The sequence below is a fragment of the Euprymna scolopes genome, chromosome 2 (genome assembly GCF_053919585.1).
Source record: "Euprymna scolopes isolate OS-2025 chromosome 2, ASM5391958v1, whole genome shotgun sequence".
Taxonomy (NCBI): Eukaryota; Metazoa; Mollusca; class Cephalopoda; order Sepiida; family Sepiolidae; genus Euprymna; species Euprymna scolopes.
Window position 1 is genome coordinate 192,139,887 of NC_136483.1, and position 22,094 is coordinate 192,161,980.

Here is a 22,094-nt window from a genome sequence, read left to right on the forward strand (position 1 = left end):
ATTGTCAAAATTAGTACCAAATCCAAGAATTATTAAAAATGATGAAATGTCAGTTAATTGATAGTTGTGTTTTTATAAAATAATCAACCAATAAAATATATCAAATTTAATGTTTTAGTAAAGAGAGAGGCGATAATGTGGGTTGACATTATGAAAAATTATTGTCGAACATAGTAACATATTCAATAATTATGAAAAATGATAAAATGTGAGTTAATTGACCTGTGTGTTTGTAATGAAATAATCAGCCCAGGAAATATATCAAAGTTATTATTTTAGTAAGGGGGCAGTACAGTTTTAATAAAAAAGTAGAATAATATGATTGTGCCTTCATTCATGCTGAACAAAACGCTCACAGCATGCCCAGCAACAATATATTACATATGAAAAATGATGCTGTGGAATTTCCACAGGTCCCGCTAGTTATTATTATTATTATTATTATTATTATTATTATTATTATTATTATTATTATTATTATTATTATTGTCGTGGTCGTCGTCGTCGTCGTCATCATCATCATCATCGTCGTCGTCGTCGCTGTCGTCGTCGTCGTTGTCGTTGTTGTTGTTGTTGATGCAAAAACGTTTCCTTAGTAGGAAATATTTATTTTTTGTGGTAGGCATGTCACGAAAAAAAAAAAAAATGTAAAACTTTACTAATGTGCCGCCATATAATAAAGCTTGGGAATCACTGCATTATAAAGATCGCCGAAATAACTCGTTTGAAGAAAAATATATATATATATAAAAAAAAAGGAAAACATTGCATTGAGCTTTTTTATTTGTTTTTAGCCAGGTGAAAAGTTAAAAATTAAAATAAATTGTTGACTTACAGATAAAAAAAAAATTAGTAAAAAAAAACAATATGACAATCAGAAAGTGTGGTCTTCTATTCTAATAGTTCGTTCCCTCGGACCACTAGACTTTGGAATTCCCTCCCTGTTTCCTGTTCTCTGACTGTATTAACCTGCAGAAATTCAAATGTAATGTGAACAAACGTTTTACTACTCAACCCATCACAATCCAATCCCCCGTTAGACACGATCCCAAATAATAGTCCCTTACATTCCAAGTGGGAATATTGTTTGGGGTGTAAAAAAAAATGTGCTGATGCAAAAAAGGTACCGTGCTATATATATATATATATATATATATATATATATATATATATATATATATATATATATATATATTATAAGGTAAAATTAAAAGCCAAGAACAATGCGAGATTCTTTTTTTATATAGAGTAAAATTAAATGCAAACAAAAGAAATAAAGTTCTTTTTTTTGTTGTTTATTTTTTCTTTTTCACACAAATTTTAACTCTAAACAACAGTAATTTTTTTTTTTCTGTTGTATTCAATGGTGATATAAATCTCAAATATATATATATTTAAAAGAGATTAGAACAATAGTCTAAAGAGCAGAGTGTATTTTAAAGGGCAGAGTGTATATATATATATATATATATATATATATATATATATATATATATATATATATATATATATATATAGTAAGTTATAAAATATATATGGCGATTAAGCTACACTGAATATTCCGCGTTCCATCCACTCTAGGACTATGGCGATTAAGCTTAATCGCCATATATATTTTATAACTTACTAACTAGCTCTACCTACGTATTGAGCACTTTTGAAGTAAATACTTAAAGTTTACGCATAAATTTATACTTTCGTATATTAATTTTATGTGAGTAAATGAAGTAGTTATATATATATATATATATATATATACATGTACATATATATACATGTACATATATACACATACATGTACATATATATACATATACACACACATACACACACATATATATACATATTTATTTATTTTAGTGTTTTCAAGTTAAATTTAAGTTGTTTGGTAAATATTTAGATGAAAATGCAGAATAGTTACAAAACATTTTCCTCTTCTCATGTTAAGAATGATTTTCTAAATAATAACGTTATTATTTCAGCACGGTACCTCCTCTGTGTAAGTACAAAAAGAAATGTAATAATAAATCGTTGACTTACAGATAAAAAGTGAGTAAAAAAAATAATATGACAAGCAGACAGTTTGGGATGTACAAAACTCCAAATAAATCCATCGTTTTTTTCTTCCAAACAAGTAGGAGGGGGGAAGTTACTTCGTTGTCTGCGTTGTGTGAAGCTCTCTCGTTCTTCTGCTGGACTAACCAAATAATGCTGATTAAAAAATAATGAACCTTTACTATATATCAACGTGACCTTATTCGAGAGGGTCAATGTTTTGGCCTACAGGTATGTTTAATGACCGGAACGGACTAGAATAGGGTTTTCAAGGTGTGGATCTCCACCCTTTAATAGATTCCTTAATAAACGAAGTAGCTCACGACAAAAAAAAAAAAAAAAAAAAAAAGAAAGAAAGAAAGAAAAAGAAAACAAACATTTGACGTACAATAATTCCATATTTCTACACATACGACACTTTTCTGTTATCTTACTAAGAATTCCCAGGGTGTGAAAACATTAAGGTAGGATTGTCTTCTAATACATAAAATTAAGATAATCGGATTCTCGAACTTAGATTCTTATAGCAATACACTTGACAAATCGTTATTTGATTCTGAGTAGTCAAATTGTCATATTTTTCCGTCTTCCGTGTTATTTACAAGAGATGAATATGCCCATAACAACATGGACTGACAACCTAAGTATTAAAAATAAATTGTGAACTTACAGATAAAAAGTGAGTAAAAAAAATAATATGACAAGCAGAAAGTTTGGGATGTACAAAACTCCAAATAAATCCATCGTTATTTTCTTCCAAACAAGTGGTGGGAAAAAGTTACTTCGTTTTTCTACGTCGTGTTAAGTGGTTTCGTCCTTCTGCTGAACGAAACGAATAATACTGATTTCAAAAAAGAAAAAAAAAAAAAAAAAAAAAAAAAAGAGGTGGAACCTTCGAATATATATGTGATACTCTGATAAGAGTAGTTAAACAAGTAAGCAGATGTTTTGGCCTACATACGAAAACTGTTTATATGTATATGTATTTATATTTGTAGGTATATATATACACATGTATTTATATGTGCATGTGTGTGTGTGTATGTTTGTGTGTGTTTGTGTGTGCGTGTATATATATGTGTGTGTGTGTATATGTGTGTATATATATGTGTGTGTGTGTATATGTGTGTGTATGTATATATGTGTGTGTGTGTGTATATATATATGTGTGTGTGTGTATATGTGTGTGTGCGTGTTTGTGCGTGTGTGTGTGTATACATTGCATAATCACGTTGACACAGCGGTTCGCGTCAGATCACCGAAGTTAAGCAACGTTGAGCCTGGCTAGTACCAAATGGGTGGCCATTAGGGAATTCTAGGCGCTTAAGTGCTCGCCACTTATCTTGGCATTGCTTTTAGTCGTCCTGAACCTCAACTTGCCACTGGTATTTAACAACATCGACTCACGAGAGGTGTTGATGGAGATTGTGCAACTCTTGCCACAAAAATTTCACGTGCATAAACCATTACAGTGGGTATCTTTAGTCAGTCAAGACCGAAAGAAGCTATCATGTATACATATATATGTATATGTATCTATATGTATATATGGATATGTATCTATGTGCATGTGCATATATGTGTGTGTGTGTGTGTGCGTGTGTGTGTACTAGAAGGCTGCAAGTAAAATACGCTTAAATATCATGATTTGACTGTAAAATACGCTTAAATATGATATTTTGACTGTAAAATACGCTTAAATATGATGTTTTGACTGTAAAATACGCTTAAATATGATGTTTTGATTAATGCAGATTTCATATTTATTATTGTACTAGCGGGGGTACCCGGCGTTGCCTGGGTGTGTGGAGGTGGGGGATTAAAACAAAATAGCATAGTAGCGGAGTTCCCCTGTGTTGTCCAGGTCAAGTAAGGAACCCCGAGGGGGGGGGTAAAAAAGAAGTAGTAAAAGAGGTGGAGACGAAACAACAGTAGGCATTTTGGGTTGAGAGAGAAAAAAGTCGTAATAAGCAGGCTTGAACCTGTAACATGAAGGAGACAAAAAAAATCGTAACGTCTTTGCTGATCTCTCCATCGTCCAACCGGAAGTTTGGAACGTTGAAATTAAGTGATATCAACCCAACCGATACGATGATTTGTAAAAATTGCGACGCAAAAAAGCGACTTCTTGTAGAAAATTGCTCAGTTTACGGTAAGGAATGACTGCTTTGGGCCAATTTTTTTATATTTGTCGTCCGTAGGGTCGATCTTTAAAGTGATATCGATCTTGTGAGGTTCCGTCGCCTCTGTCAAAAGTATTTTTGAGACATACAAACACACACACAGTTTGCCTTTTATATATTAGACTAGCCAGGGTGTCCGGCGTTGAAGGTGTAAAAAGAAAAACAAAGTGGTAGTAAGGAGACAGGCTCGCACCCGCGACGCAAAGGCAGAAAATAAAGTGAAAGCAAACCTGACATTTTACCACTACGCCATGAGCGAAAGTGTAAAACGTTCAAATTTAGTAATATCAACCATAACGCCATAGCTGATAGTGAAATGAATGAGCTAGCTGTAGGCGAGTTAAGCTTTTAACTTTCTGCCGTGTTTGCTTCCCCACGATATTGGAGAGAACCAGCTCCCTCTAAAAGGGATAACTCTGGCAGTGTCAAAATGAATAGCAATTGTCTGATATAAATGGTTTCCCCCCACATTGATCAAAGGTAAATTGCCTTAAAGACGCCCCGGCCCAGAAGGCCAGGCGTTTGTGTTTTTGCATTCGATTAGTTTCGCTTTTATATGAAAAAGACAAACAAACACTGGAAACCAGGGGATTTTTTAAAAGTCGACCAAAATAAAGATACAGACGATGTCCGTTTTCAAATCTGAGATACTATAATCAAGGAGGTTTTAAACATTTTTTTTTTTATTACATTTTCACCCCAAACAAGGCACATTGCCACTTTGGTGTAGGGGGCCACTATCAGGGGCAACAACTACCGGGGTACTATGTAGGGATTTGGTCAGCAAGATGTCGGTTCATGTCACACTTGAACTTCTGCACGTCAGTACTGTTGGGGAAGCAGGGACCTGGAATGGAATTTCCAAGTCTAGCGGTTCTGGGGAAGAAACTATTGGAGTAGAAAGATCTTTTACATCTAGGGATCTCTACAGTGTGGGGGTGGGATTTAGCAGCCTGTCGGGTTTGTCGAGGGTGCTCACGTCGTGGGGGCACAAGTGCTTGCAGTTCGTCAGAGCATTCACTACTAAAATACTTGTAGAACAGGCAGAGGAATGCGACATTTCGTCGATGGGACAGAGGCTGAAGCTTAGATGCCAGTTCAGGGCCTATCAGGTTTGTGACTCTCTTTTGAACCTTGTCAAGGAGCGAGAGACTAATAGCAGATGCACCAGCCCAAATGTGACAGCAATACTCCATACATGGGTGAATGGTGGCCTTATAGGGGTACAGGATACTTTCGGGTGTTAGTAGTTGTCTAACACGGTAGAGAGAGCCCACCTTTCTTGCAGCGGCCCTGGCAATGCTTTCAATGTAATTGTTCCAACTCATGTTTCCTGTGAACGTTAGGCCAAGGAGTTTGAAAGATGTACTCTCAGATAAAGAGTCGTTGGTCATTACTATAGGTGGTAGAGAGGGTTTCTTGTAATTATTGAATGAAACTAGTTTAGTCTTCGCAGCATTGAATGTGATCATCCATTTTTGTCCCCATTCCACTTCAGATTGGATGTCATCCTCTAGTGTGTCTGCCATTTCTTTAGAAATGTGTTCATTCGTCTTCCTGTCATGCCTGTTATAGAGTGTAGTGTCATCAGCATATATACCCATCTCAGAGGCAATTTTGTCGGGGAGGTCATTTATGAATATCAGGAACAATAGAGGTCCAAAGATAGACCCCTGGGGCACTCCAGTGAATGGTATATACATTCAGAAATTACAGTTAGGATGTCTACTGTGGAACGGACTTGTCTAAATCCATATTGTTGGTCAGTCAGAAGTTTAGCATCTGTAAGGTGCCGGACTAGAGCATGGTTAACTAAGGTCTCAAATATTTTGGCAAAAAGTGGGGGGAGGCTAATGGGGCGATAATTTAATAGGTCAATCCTTTCGCCAGAATTCTTGAATACTGGTACAACAGAAGCAGTTTTCCAACAGACCGGAAAGCAAGCTTCATTAAGGCATTTGTTTTAGAGTTTGGAGAGAACTGGAGCTACTTCGGCTGAGCATTTTTTTAATAGCACAGCTGGGATGAGATCGGGTCCACATGCTTTTGAAGTGTCAAGGCTTTTTATGATAGCATGCACCTGAGCAGGGGTGATTTTTAGATCGTGTAGCGTGGCGTCTGTTCGCATAGGAAAGTCAGGTAGGGGGTGGTTGGAAGGGTCCAGTGTGGAGTTTCAGGCAAACCGACTGGCAAGCATGTAAGCCTTCTCGGTTGCTGAGGAGACAACCTCGTGATTGTTTTTTAGTGGGGGAATTGTTGATTGCCCTTTATTTACTACACTGTTGTAGATTTTCCAGAAATCTCGAGTTCATAGCTTTTGTGCTTCGATGCATTTTTTAGTGGTTCCATAAATTCTCTCTTAGCTGTCGCTATTTCTTTCTTAACGTTATTTCTGGCCTCTATATACTTCAGTCTGTTTGAACTGGACGTATGTCGGTTAAATCTGCGTTATGCATGCTGCTTTTGAGCAATGGCAGTTACGAAAGTTAAAGTAAACCATTGGGGAGAGTGGGGCTTACTATAAAATTTCTGCATGGGAACATGCGCTTCGATTGCAGTTTTGAACAGCAGGGAGAGAAAAAATATTTCCCCATGGGGCATCTCTGATTAGTTCCCTGATGGCTTCCCAGTCAGCCTTTTTATAATATCTCGTTGTTTTGAGCACTGGCTCTTCAGATTTGGCTCTAGAGTTTAGGGCGATTTCAACCATTATCACTGCATGATCAGCATTCCCGAGTGGGCTGTCGGCCTTCGTTATGCAATCAGCGGGAACTGTGGTCAAAAACAGATCTAGAAGTGATGTGTGTTGTTCTTCCTGGTCAGGGAAACGGGTTGGAACCGTAACAAATTGTGATAGGGAGTGAGATATAGTGAAGCTATGAGTTGTGCTGCCTGCTGCATCTGTGTGAGTAGAGAATCCAAGCCAGTTTTTTTGGTGGGCATTAAAGTCACCAAATGCATGTACTTGTACACTAGTGTCGAGGGAGAGTGCCGTGTCTATGCTGTCAGAGACTTTGTTTATTATGGTGCAGTCCTGGGTCGAGGGAGAGTGGTAGAGAAAATAAAAGTAGCTAATGTTGTGTTGCATGTTTAGTCTAAAGCATATAAAGTCTTGATCATCTGTTTCTAAGTTTGTTTCTCTAGTCAGGGGAAGGGTATTACGAATATAAACAAGTTCGTGCATCTAAACAAGTCCGTGCATGTGTCTGTCAGAGTCCTTACGACAGAGTGGGAGATATCCAGGCATGTTAAAGTAGTTAGAGGGGATGGAGGAGTGTAGGTCAGTCTCACTTAGTGCTAAGATATCCGGGGTATTTGTTAAGAGAAATGCTTCAACATCAGCTAAATTAGTTCTAAGCCACGGATATTTTCCCAAATCTCAATACCCCTTATGTCAAATCTCGAGTCTGTAGACTGAAAATTGACAGAGTTATTTGGTAGGGAAGTGTACACAGACAGATAGACAGACAGACAGACAGACAGATACACACACAGACATTTTCACTTTTATAGATATAAAGATACATATCTATAAAAGTGAAAATGTGTGTGTGTGTGTGTGTGTGTGTGTGTGTGTGCGCACGTCTGCTTACACTTCCCTACCAAATAACTCTGTTAATTTTCAGTCTAGAGACTCGAGATTTGACATAAGGAGTATTGAGATTTGGGAAAATCTTTTTAATTGGTCTTACGCCAGAAATTTGGCTGTCAAGGGGTCAAAGTTCAACGATTTGACCTTTGAACACTCTATCATACTCCTCTGCCAATTTTGAAATTTTAAATGTAAGTTACTTGGATTTGGATCAAACTTTGTAATTTGATTTGAGCCACAAAAAATAAATGTTAAGGGGTCAAAATTGGGGTCAAAGTTAAAAAAATTTAACCTCTGCTGTCTCTACCAAATTACTCAGCCAATTTCTGGTCTAAACATTTGAAATTTTACATAAAGGGTATTCAGAGATAGGGCAAGCTTTTTAACCTGTTTGGGTAGAAAATTTGAGCTGCCAAGGGGTAAGCGTTCAAAAGATTTGACCTTTGTGGTCTCTAGCAAACTACTCAGCCAATTTTCGGTCAAAACATTTGAAATTCATGCATAACGGGTAATCAGACACGCGACAAGCATTTTAATCAGTTTTGGGCGAAAATTTGGCTGCCAAAAGGTCAAAGTTGAAAGAGTTGACTTTTGCAGATTCTACCAAATTTATCTGCCAATTGTGGGTCTAAAGACTTGACATTTTAGATGTAGGTAACTTGGACATGGATAAAACTTTGTATTTTGATTTGAGACCAAAATAATAAATGTTAAGGAGTCAAAATTGGGGTCAGAGTTTTAAAAAATTTTACCTCTGCGGTCTCTGCAAAATTATTCAGACAATTTTCGCTCTAAACATTTGAAATCTTACATAAAGTGTATTCATACGCAGGGCAAGTTATGAACTGTACATAGGGTCCAAGCAAAGCCAGGCTGAATTGCTATTATATCTATAAAAGTGAAATTGTCAGTGTGTGTACATTTCCCTACCAAAATACTCTGTCAATTTTCAGTCTACAGACTCAAGATTTGACCTGAGAAATATTGAGATTTGGGAAAATCTTTTTAATTGATTTTCAGCCAGAAATTTGGCTGTCAAGGAGTAAAAATTCACGATTTGACCTTTGAAAATTCTACCAAACTCTGCCGCCAATTTTGGGTCTAAACACTTGAAATTTGAAATGTAGGTTACTTGGACATGGATCAACCTTTGTAATTTGATTTGAGCCCAAAACAATAAATGTTAAGGGGTCAAAATTGAGGCAAAGTTAAAAAAAAAACTGAGCTTTGCAGTCTCTACCAAATTACTCAGACAATTTTTAGTCTAAACATTTGAAATTTTACATAAAATGTATTCAGACATAAGGCAAGATTTTTTTATTGGGTTTTTGCCGAAAATGTGGCTGCTAAGGGGTTACAGTTAAAAAGATTTGACCTTTGCGGTCTCTAGTAAACTACTCAGCCAATTTTGAGTCTAAACATTTGAAATTTACATAAAGTGTATTCAGACATGCAGCAAGCTTTTTAATCTGTTTTGGGGCGAAAATTTGGCTGCCAAGAGATCAAAGTTGAAAGAGTTGACCTTTGCAGAATTTAACAAATGATGGCTCGTTGGAAAGCTTATAACCTGAATTGTGTAGTAGGCTATGTGACATTTGCTCTTAAGGTCACACATTAAGGGGATGATCCATCATCCAAAGCCTATTTTTAGCACTTTTTTACAGCTATAATATGTTTCAATCATAGTCATTTGTTTTCCTAGTTTTGCATATGAATTACAAAATATCTGATAATTCCCTAAAACGTCCAGTGCTGATGGAGGCGAGACTAAAACTTGGTGCTATGGTTTCAAATCATCTGAAATAACAGCAAGGGGAGACTTGATTCCAAATATTTCTCATGTGTTTAACTTCCCTCTTTGGTTTTCATATATAAAGTAAATATCACAGTGTATAAGGATTATTTAATACTGGAAATATTTATGATCGTACCGTATTTCCAAAAGAGAGGAGATATAACACATGAGAAATGTTTGGAATCAAATTTCCCTTTGATGTTATTTCAGATCATTTGAAACCATAGCAGCAAGTTTTAGTCTCCCCTCTATCAAAGCCAGAGGTTTGGGGGAAATATATAAATATATAATTATTTTCACAGCCAAACAACGTCGCAGCTCACAAGAGCCATGACAGTCAACAAACTGGAAGTCCAAGACTCGAGTTTCGCTCTCATTTGAGCTCATCAGTTAGACATATTTGAACTCGAGACTCGCAGTTTGCTTGATCTGTGTTAGTTAATAGACTTTCTTGTGTGCAGGGCGTTTGTCAGAGTGCTTGCCTTGCATGCAAAAAGCTAGAGTTTTGAGTCCCGAGTTCGAATATGTCTAACTGATGAGCCCAAATGAGGGCGAAACTCGAGTCTTGGACTTCTGGTTTGTTGGCAGTCTTGTGAGCTGCAATGTTTTTTAGCTGTGAAAATAATTAGTAATCTCTCCCATTCTGAAAATTATACACACACACACACACACACACACACACACACACACACACACACACACACACACACACACACACATATATAACTACTTCATTTACTCACATAAAATTGATATACGAAAGTATAGATTTATGCGTAAACTTGTCAAAACTGCTCAATGCGTAGGTAGAGCTAGTTAGTAATTTATAAAATAATTATGGCGATTAAGCTACACTGAATATTCACGATACTATGACCACAAAAGTATATTCAACAATAAAAAACACTGTATAAAAACAACACTAGCGAATAAATACTGAGAACTCAAAGAAAGCGGACATTCGCTGGTAGTCGAATGGAAAATAATAAGACAAGCTACCACATGTAGGCATTTAGACGGCCCATGAAATTATGCCTTCATGAAAAATTTACTATCCTGTACTTTAAAGAACCCCAAAATCTATTAAACTGTAGAAGAGAAATAGCAAATAACTGTGTTCACAAAATAAAACTTACTCTAGGATAGCGATACAAAATAGCTTTAAAACTAACAAAAACAATAGAAAATAAACAAATAAATAAATTAAATAAACATGAATATACATAAACGATCACACATATATGTATGTATATATATATATATGTATATATATGTGTATATATGTATGTACACATATGTATATTTATATATATATAAAAAAAAAAGGAAAAGGTCTGCCTTAAACCACTAACCTAGTTCTAAAACAGATCCTTTGTTCGATAAAATGCATGCCCATTGGCTGATAGGAAGGGGCGCGGTGGATACTAGAAAGCTGATTGGCTAACTAAAATCCTCAACAGAAGAGGACCATATAAAAACGAGAAACAACCACAGAATTTGCGCATAAGCCTGACGAATCCTAGAGTGGATGAAACGCCGAATATTCAGTGTAGCTTAATCGCCATATATATTTTATAAATTACTATATATATATATATATATATATATATATATATATATATATATATATATATATATATAATTTGAAATTGTTATTTTTCAAAAGTAGGGTAACCAGTGAAATATAACGAGGTTAATACAAGAGTGATCAATACGGAAGTAGAGCAAGTTACATTATAAATTTGTCTTTACATTACCATTGTTGCTACACAGTCATGAGCATATTTTGGTCTTCTAATACTAAAGGTACTAGAAAGTCTCTAGTTACTAAATACTAGAAGACCAAAACATGCTCATGACTGTGTAGTAACAAATTACTGCTTATGTAAAGATAAATTTAAAATATATATATATATATATATATATATATATATATATATATATATATATATATATATACTGGCAGAAGGATCTGTCGTTGACTGGGTTAAAAAAGAGTCTTATTAAAATGGCTTCTGATTTTTGAAAGTATTGAAAGTTATGAAAGGGTGTAAAGAGATGTGATATCAAAAACAACCTCCCTCAAACGAACATAAGGGGGCAATATTGGGAATCTTTGTTGACACAAAAGCATGAATACTAATTAAGGTTCCCCATTATTGTTAGATAATAACATTGTTAAAAGTTAAATTAGTTATTATTGATCTATCTATCTGTTTATCTATCTATAAAATGATATTGTTAAAATAGTTTATATTGGAAGTTATTTATTGTTTAGAAAATAAATTGGTCTGGAATGTAAAAATGGGTTCTAGCTCTTGATGTTTAGATAAATTATCTAAATTAAATAGGAACAAAATAACCTTGAGCAGTTACGTACATGTCACACATTAGGAGACTTGTGCTTCTGATCATGATGTAACGGAACTGACAGGTCAAGAGGTCAAGAAAAATTGAGTTTGGGTCTGGTCACGAAAGTGAACAGACGTGCTTCAAAGCCGAGAAACAGGACTGGAATAAACAAGTATGTACACATGTAATGTAGACTTCTTATGAATATCACTGAGACACTGAAATAAATTTATATTTTGTAAAATATAAAGTCGTCATCGTTTATGTGGTTTCACAAAAGAAAAAACAGGTGTCTCAATCGGTTATCGTGTTGGTCGTTGCATGTTTCATCAAAGAGCCCAGCAATAAGACATAAAAATTCCGGAGAAAGAAAAGGTATGAAGCATCTATATTCTTCTTCTCATAGAATATGATACTTTTATGTAAATATGAACTGCAATATATCCCCGTGTGATAGCCCCTCTATGCAACGTGTATATACCTTGATTTTGGAAATGACTATACAATATTATAAGTGACTCCCATGAGGCCCAACCTCCTTGGTGAGAGTGAGCGATGTAACCCGTAAAAACTTCCCTCTTTCGATGGTAGGAATTATTGTGGCAAGTTCGGTAGCTCTGCATTAAACAGCATGAGCATGCATAGGGTTTCCAGTTATATGTAACACTCTGTCAAAATTTTCCCCTTCCAATGGTTAGTTATCCTGCTAAATTTGGTAGTTGTACATGAAACAGTGTGAGCGTACATAGTCACCCCTTGGGTCCCCGCCTCCATTGGTGTGTGTGTGGGGGGGTGACTTTACCATACCTATATTTGTTCCTTGATATCACTTCTATCATTGTATGTAATCAGTTTAGTATAATAGTAAACTATATAGGAACCTATTCGTGTACAAACACAACACAGACGTTGAGCTTTAATATATATATATATATATATATATATATATATATATATATATATATATATATATATATATATATATAAAGATGGTGGTTAAATTTTAAATTCTGAAAAAAAAAACAACATTGTTTGACAAAGGAATATATAAAAAGGGTTATGTTACTTTCCTTAATCCATGGATTTTCAATAATGGCTCATATCATCAGAGGAAATGAAATGCGGTTACTCTAAGTAATATATATCAGGATTTCATCTGAATTTTATCAGTGTCTTATATATATATATATATATATATATATATATATATATATATATATATATATATATATATATATTGGAAAAGAGTTAAAAACATATTTAATTTTAAAAAAGGAAACACTAAATAAATGGATAGTCCTTAATCCGCGGAGTTTCGAAGAAATACTTTCCTTCGCATCAGAGGGTAGGATTTAGCAAAATCCGATCCCGCATTTTGCTTGCAAAAGTATTAAATTAAACTACAAGTAAGTCATAGATTTTACTTGACAACAAAAAGTGAAGCAGAAGGAATAGGGTGAATAAAAAAGTGATTACACGTGAATTTATAGGAGTATATATATATATATATATATATATATATATATATATATATATATATATATATATACATATATATATATATATATATATATATATATATATACATATATATATATACATATATATATATATATATATACATATATATATATACATATATATATATATACATATATATATATATATATATATATATATATATATATATATATATATATGCTAGAAGGTTGTCTGGCATTTTGATTAATGGAGATTTCGTATTTATTATTAGTTCATATTGGACTCTATATACAGTAATGATTTAAAAAGATTTAAAAAATGACTCGTGCGCCACCACTGAGAATCGAAACTAAAACGTTTAGCTTATGATTTACTTTTTCCTTTGACATTAATGCCTGAACTATGAAAACATGCTTGCTGCCAGGCTAAAAATTAAAACATAAACCAATAGCTATTACGTTACGCATGCATATTTGTAATGGCGTCGTTCGACTTTCATCTGGCAAATTTTTAATTTTCACATTTGAAGTTTCGCATGGGTTCAAATACCCTATATATGAAGTTCCATGTCTGTAGACCAAAAACTGACAGAGGAGTTTTGTAGGCAAAATTTTTTAAAAGAAACATATATGCACATACATAAATATAGATAGAAAGAGGTTTGTGTTTACTAGAATCTTTTTACGCAAATATTATGCAAGTATAAATGATGTAGAATATCTATATGAATATAATTACATATAATAGTTAATTAAAGATGATCGTCCTATAAGAAAATCGAAAAAACTAATAGAGATTTAATTAAAATGAATGTTTAAAAGAATATGCAAATTAGCTATATCTTTTGCATTAATGTAAATCCACTATCCATATATAACAAAGTTGTATTTTCTTTTTAAGTTAATAGAAAAAGGTTTTCAATATGAATACCAATCAATACACAAAACCCCCAAATTTCTAAAAGTGTATATATATATATATATATATATATATATAATTATTTTTTACTATAATAATTAGATACCTACAGACACTAGTGTTTCATCCTTTAGGGAATCTTCAGTGCAGGGTGTCACGATTAATACCAGTCAAACGATTCGAACCCCGCAACATCTATGGCTCGATTAGCGGAGACCTAAACCATTAACCGCGTGAAATAACGTTGAATTTAAACATCGTAATTTTAAATGTTCATTTATGTCAGTCAGACAGTAATCTAATCGTTATACGATGATCTATGCATAAGATCTAAATTGACCGACTTTAATTCAACTGAAAGTGCTCAACCATAAGAAACGAATTTCTTAAAGGGGCTATCATAATTATTTTTTACTATAATAATTAAATACCTACAGACACTAGTGTTTCATCCTTTCGGGAATCTTCAGTGCAGGGTGTCACGATTAATACCAACCGGACGTATAGGTGTGTGTGCAAGAAAGTTCAAGTCACTTTCTTTCTCCTCGCAGCCGCTCCTTCTGTATATATATATATATATATATATATATATATATATATATATATATATATATATATATATATATATATATATATATAAACACATAGAAGACAGAGAGAGAGAGAGAGAGAGACAGACAGACAGACAGACAGACAGACAGGGAGACAGAGACAGAGAGAGACAGAGAGGGGGGAGATAAAGTGATTTAAACTTCCACATTCTTATTAATTAACTTATTATAATTTTTCTTTTTAAGTTCAACAGTCAAAATGGAGATGATAAAAAAGATTAGCAAATTTGATGTTTATTTCTGCTAAAAAAACATGACTAAACAATAAATAGCAACTAGTTTTGGTCTTAAGCAAATTCCAACGCTAAACAGGTCGCTATTCAGAATAAAAAAGAATTTTATCCAAATAATCACGACTTGTTCACTGGGAAAATGACGTCATGCTAGTTGACGAGATTTTAAGTTCGTTATCAAAACTCACCTTTGGGTAAAAACAAATAATAATAAAAAAAAAAAAAGATGGAAACAACAAAGACATACAAAAAGCAAATAATAAATTAAACCCAGAAATGTAATTAAATCCAGTTTTATGAAGATATATGAAAAAAGATAAGCTGTTGCTTTTGCTCTCCAAAGTTCGGTTAACTTAATTAATCGGAGGTAACAATAATTATAATCGAAAAACATTAACATTAAAAAATTCTTTTATTTTTTAAGGAACTATCGCATCGAACGACAAAGATTAGTTTATTGCTCGAAACGAAAAAACAAAATGGAAAAACACAATAATTAATCTCGCTTTTCTACTAATATAAAAATAGTCTTACTTAAACACAGTTTAAAAGTAACCGACATGCAAAAACAAAGAAAAATTATCTTTTAACGAGATTTTGTGGTTGTCATCAAAATTTGTCTTTTCGTAAAAATAAATGGAAAAAACAAAAACAAAACAAAAGTGAAGCAACAAAGAACAATAAAACAGGAGCAAATAACAAACTAGATTCAGAAATTAATTATGTCCAATTTTATTAAAAAGGAATCATTAATCTTGCTTCCCAAAGCACGATTAACCAAGTTAACCTAAATAACAATTTACAAACTCAGAAACACATAAAATACATAAAAAGGAGTCTTTACATAAGAAACAATTCTTGAATGAGTTATCGCCCCAAGCAATGCTAACAAAATGGAGAAAAACGAGAATTCGTCTTGCTTTTCTACTTCAAAAGCAATGAAAACAAAAACAATATTGAACTTACTTGAATAAAGACTGGAAATAAAGAACATACAATACAAATTCAATATAAAAACTTTCTCTTCAGTCTTTTCCTCCGATATTTTCTTCCTTTAAACAAGCCACTTCTAACTAAATTCTTTTATATAAAACCTCCAAAAGGTTAAATGTTATTCTTTTTTATTTTCTTGTAAAGTTCATTCTCTCTTTAAACAGATTAAGGCTTTCTCAATTTTTCTTTTCTCTTGAAATGAGACCTTTTTTTTTCTTTAATAGAAAAGTTTATTTTTCTTAAGGCTAGCCGGTAAAAAATTTCAACCCCTATATCACCTGTTACGATTAACCCAACATGCTATAGGGTTTTCTCGCTCTAATATTCTATTCTTCCCTGTGGTCTAAAATGTTACCAAAGCCAAAATAAGTTGCTCTTTTGTAATTAAGCACTTAGAAAAATTAGTACAAAACTGTTTGTTTGAAGTCTGTAAAGCTCTGTGTCGACAAAAATAATAAAGAAAAAAATGAAAAAATTGCGCCTCTTTATATGCTTGCGATATTGTCACCTAACATGCAAAAGAGATGCTTCTGGGTCGGATATAAAAGCCTGATTTTTCAGAGGGAGTTGATTTTGGATTTGGATGTAGGAATAGCAAATGTTGTCAGTAGTGCGTCGTGTTCTAGAGTCGAGTTTTGACAGTAGAGTGTTGAGATTTGGAGTTGAGTTTTTGCTTGCAGAGCTTTGAGATTTATAGTAGTTAATTTTTGGCAGCAGTGTGTCAAATCTAACATTTAATTGCTTTAGCCATAAGAGTTTAGAGTTTTCTTGCTCTTAACTAGGGAAAAACAAAATTCACGTTGATAAGGCAATTGGACTTACCAAGACAGTACCGAAAACAAATCTTCTCTCTAAGGACAATCTTTCAGTACTAAGTCAAAATGGGTGCCGGAGAGGATAGCACAAGATTCCATACTCAAACTCTCAATTAGTGTTCAAACTTTTCCCTTACCTTGGCTGACTATTACAGTAACCACACAGCAAGTCAAATCAAATATTTCCACTGGATGATCTGTAAAAAATTGAACAGCGAATGCAGCAACAAATCCTTGGTACATGTTTACTAGAAAGAACAGTTGGAAATAAGTCATACACCATCGACTATGACTATGCAATTCATGCATCTACGTCCCCAGAAAACGGATCTATTGAACCTGACATGTGGGACAAGAAGGAGAGAGAAGCAACCTTAGTAGAAGTTTTTTTCTCCAATAATGCTGGGTTAAACACAGCTGAAAAGGAAAAGATAACAAAATACCAAAGTCTTATGTTTGACATGAAAAGAAACTGGAATCTTAGGAAGATCTCTATCATTCCAGTTATTAAACGACTAACTGGACTCATGAAAAAGAATTTGAAAAACTACCTGGCAAATATACCTGGTGAACCAAGTGCAAGAGAGATTCAAATATTTACGCTTAAAGGGATGGTCAGAATCTTAAAAAGATATCTCGGTTGGAATATCTGAGTTAGTGGGTGAATGTTTGGCATTCGGTAGAATGCTCCATCTCCAGCTTGAACAAACTAAGAAAAATTTAAAAACAAAAGGAAGGGGCAATGGTGATGATAATAACTCATTAGTAAAGCTCTATAAATGCTACCCCCCCACTCCACTCTGACGCTGCTAATAATTAAGAAAATAAAATTCTCAAACTTTCTAAAGACTTTCTTCAATGCCCAATTCTTCTCAATCTTTCTCTTTCTTTTAAAATCTGTTAAAAATAAAACATTCACACAAACGTTATATAATATAGTCGTCTTCAAGTTCAACGTAAACAAGTCCTTGAAGTCTGTGGGGGTCGCCTGGCCTTTTTTTGGGGGGGAACTGACTTCCTCCACAAATAATAAAAATAAAAAAATAAGAAATCTTATGTGCAACACAAACGGAGGTTTATTTCCGGAATAGAAATAACAACTAATAACAAGTTAAAACATAGTTCTCAATATTTCAGAGTTCTTTTTTTTGAGTTCATATGAAAGGTGGAGAGTCTCTTTTTTGTGTTCTTTGAATGTTCAAATATGCAACATAGACAATATTAATGTTCGTCTGTTAAAAGAGAGTATTAATGCGCGGAGCAGTGGAAATGAAATAATTGATGTTTGCACGCGTGGTAAGTCCTAATGAGAAAGCGTTGAATGAGTCGGAAGAGTTTAAAGAGACGAAAGAATGCTCGAAAGGCTAAGAGACTAAAGAGATAGATTTTGTGTTTGTGCATGTTTATATTTGGTTTGATTGACTCCAAACGAGCTCTAGAAAATCAGTTTTAAAATGTGTCCTAGGAGGAATTCCATTGGATGGAAGACATCACATGGGGTGCTTTCAACTACGTACGCACCTTTGATATATAAAGGTCACGCCGGAATTTGCGTGGGTGTCATTTTTCATTTTTTTAATGCGCCGAAACAATCAATTGCACTGCGCGCCTAAATTGTATTTAACGATTTTAAATTTGAATATTAAACTGTGCCAACTGGCACAAGTCCCTTAAGTAATCCAATTTACCAAATTTCCATCACTAACGATTACTATAATATTGCCCCATTGACTACTGCACACTCATTAACACTTAACCTCGAGTGACTTCCTGACCTTGATACGTGGTGACTCCTTTGTAAAAAAAATAAAAATAAAAAAAAATTAAAAAATGTTTTTTTTATAACTATCTCCTTTCTTTGAAATGGGAATTCTTTTCTTTTAAACTTATACTTTTACGAACTTTCTCGTCCTTGTTAATAAAAACATGTAGTTTTCTTCAATTCAAGCTAAAAAATCCATTTTCTCCGGAAAAGAAATTCTTTTCTTTCAATTCTGTCCTTCAAAAAGAAAATTTTAATTTAGTTGACAGAAACAGCCAAAAACACTTTCCTTCCTTACTCTGACAATGCTATATGGCAGAAAATGTAATTCTTAAATAGTGTTATGAGCAAGCAAAATCTGTCGAATGATCGAACTATCAATAATCAATAAGAGTCTTAAAAAAGCATAAAATACTTTTAAAAATCTATATCCTTACATATACCCCCCCCCCCAAAAAAAGCACTCGGTATATTCCTTATTTTATAGGTATTAACACATATCTTATGTAGAATTGTTTGCTAATATTTTTAAGAAATTAAAAAATTATATGTACGGTTATGGCAGTGTTTAACATCCATACATTTTGAACGTGTAACGCAGTTACATGATGGCAAACAATTGATTTTTTTTTAATTTTCATGGGACACCTATAAAAAAAAAGTCTACTGTTTCATGTAATGTAGAACGAATTTGAATTATTTCCTTATCCTATTACTTCCTCTTTTAGGAGTATAGCCAGCTCGACTGCTAAACTGTCACACCGTCGCCCATATGAAAAACAAGTAAGCACGACGACGACGACCACGACGACGACGACGATGATGATGATGATGATTATGATGATGATGATATAGTGGAAATGTGTTGGTGATGATATTAAAAGTTGGTAAACGGCATGTGATAATAATGACAAAATTGAAAGGGATAGGCATAGATAATGCATAGCAACAGGTTGACGTCCCCACTCCTCTCCGACACTGCTATAGGACAAGAAAAAAAAAAAAAAAGAAAAGAAAGCTTCTCCGGACAAGAAAATAAAAACTCCTCTGGGCAGCAAAAAATTAAATTGGACCCAAATTTCACTATCATTACATTATAACATATTTAATTTAAAAATGTGTACTTATTTATATATTCTAAAATATGAGACCTAGTTGAAATATTAGAACGATTTCTCGAATCCACAACAGGCCAGTAAGATCCAAACTTTGACCCCAGAGTATTTGGGCTACAATAGCCTTTGCAACATTGAACATGTTGAGATCCATCCTAAAAATCAAGAAAGCATGCAAAGGGCACGGACAACTCTAGTGCAGGAAAAGTTACACAGAAAGGAGCAGCTTCAGCCTCATACCAGCCAAGTTCTTCAGAAAACTTTTGCAAAACATAATCTTCAGTGTCACAGAGTTTCTGAGGGGCTGAACTACACACCATATACAGTAAATACCCCAAACGCCAACAACTTGCGACACTCAACTGAAATCATAATGACCTAGTCAAATGTGAGTTTGCAAAACTTTTGCAAGAATGATTTCCTCTTCGTCCCAACAAGGTACCAAAGAGTTTTAGGACAAAAAGTCTAAAAATCTTTGTAGACGCTCTCTTTCTTAATGTACCCAATAGCATTGAATGAAGTGCACAAAATGTGTACTTTAAAAGTACAAAGATTATTCAAATTAGTCTATACTTTTTCTTTTTTTGTTTTTACTCACATTCACCTTTAACAAGGACTTAAGGGGCTACTATTTGGGATCATGCCTAGGAAAGATTAACAAGATGTTGGTTTACATTACATTGAAACTTCTGCATATCAGTACAGTAAGGGAAGCAGGTAATAGGAAGGGAATTCCAAAGTCTAGCTGTTTGAAGGAGGAAAGCTTTCTGGCATTTAGGGACCTTAACAGTGAAGGGGTGCGATTTTGTTGCTAAGCGGGTTTGTTGAAGATATGTACGTCAAGGGGGCATGATTAGTTCATCAGAGCATATTTCATTAAAATATTTGTAAAACAGGGATGCAACATTCAGCAGAAAAGCAAGCATCGCTCTGTGCTATGAAAAATGACACACAAGACAATCACAACTACTAAGCTTGCTGAATGATGAAGTGACTTATATTATGTTGTTTTTCAAAATGCTAGACCAAATCTAACCAAATAGAGAATAGAATTAAAATAAAAGTTATCACAGATACCACAGAATGGTACCCACCAAAATTATAATCCAAAGAAAATTATAACAAATTCCTTTATAACTACCTGGTAAATATACCTGGTGAACCAAGTGCAAGAGAGATTCAAATAATAAGAAAATTATAAAAATTCCTTTATAACTAGCTAAAACAGGTAGACGTTAAAACTGGTCTTTATGCTTGAAACCTAAATAAAAGGAAACTATACAAAATTAATTTTTTTTTTTTTTTACATAGGCATCACCACATTATCAAGATCTCTATCATTCCAGTTATTAAACGACTAACTGGACTCATGAAAAAGAATTTCAAAAACTACCTGGTAAATATACCTGGTGAACCAAGTGCAAGAGAGATTCAAATAATAAGAAAATTATAAAAATTCCTTTATAACTAGCTAAAACAGGTAGACATTAAAACTGGTCTTTATGCTTGAAACCTAAATAAAAGGAAACTATACAAAATTAAATTTTTTTAATTACTTGCCTTCCCATGAGGACATCAACTTTCATACAACACCTTTTGACTAACTCGTTTTGAACCTCTAATCGCCATAATTTGCTACTTGCAATTTTCATTACGTTCACCATCTCACCAGATGAACAAATATTCTGCCAGAAATCAAAAGTGCGCAGTCATATACAAGCCCTTTTTGGAACTTTCCGTATCAATAAGAGTCGCCAACCTAATAGGTCCCGCACTGTCAGCCAACCTGTGTCTCATCGCTGAAATGTGGCATCGCTGTGCCTGTTTTACAAGTATTTAATAGTAAGTGCTTGGGCGAACTCAAAGCATTGGTGCTCTCTCGGTGTAAATAACCCCTGACACACTCGATAAGTAGCAAAATCCTACCCCCCACACTGTAGAAATCCCTAGATGACAGAAAGGCTTTCTAAAATAGCTTCTGCCCTCGGAATGCTAGATTCTGGAATTCATTCACAAGCCACTGCTTTCCTGACTGTACTGCCATGCAGAAGTTCAAGTGTAATGTGAACAGTCACCTCACTGTCCAACTTCTTACATAGTATCTCTGCAAATTTGGTAACAAGCAGTAGCTCCTTACTCCTTAGTGACACTATGCCTTGTTCAGGGTAATAAAAAACAACAAAAAACC

The 22,094-nt window shown here is 34.0% G+C and overlaps 1 protein-coding gene across 2 annotated transcripts in view; it reads right to left on the reverse strand.

The window, feature by feature from the left end:
• LOC145300297 (cytochrome P450 3A14-like) overlaps nucleotides 1-2,971 on the reverse strand; it is an 87,058-nt gene extending 84,087 nt beyond the window's left edge. The window contains exon 1 of one of the 2 annotated variants that reach the window (XM_080144473.1): nucleotides 2,726-2,971. In XM_080144473.1, the coding sequence (XP_080000599.1) occupies nucleotides 2,726-2,799 (74 nt within the window). In that variant the 5' untranslated portion in view covers nucleotides 2,800-2,971. Of the gene's footprint in view, nucleotides 1-2,040; nucleotides 2,204-2,725 lie in introns of those variants that run through there. The other variant, XM_080144472.1, reaches the window with a different exon arrangement.
• Nucleotides 2,972-22,094: the final 19,123 nt, after the last annotated feature.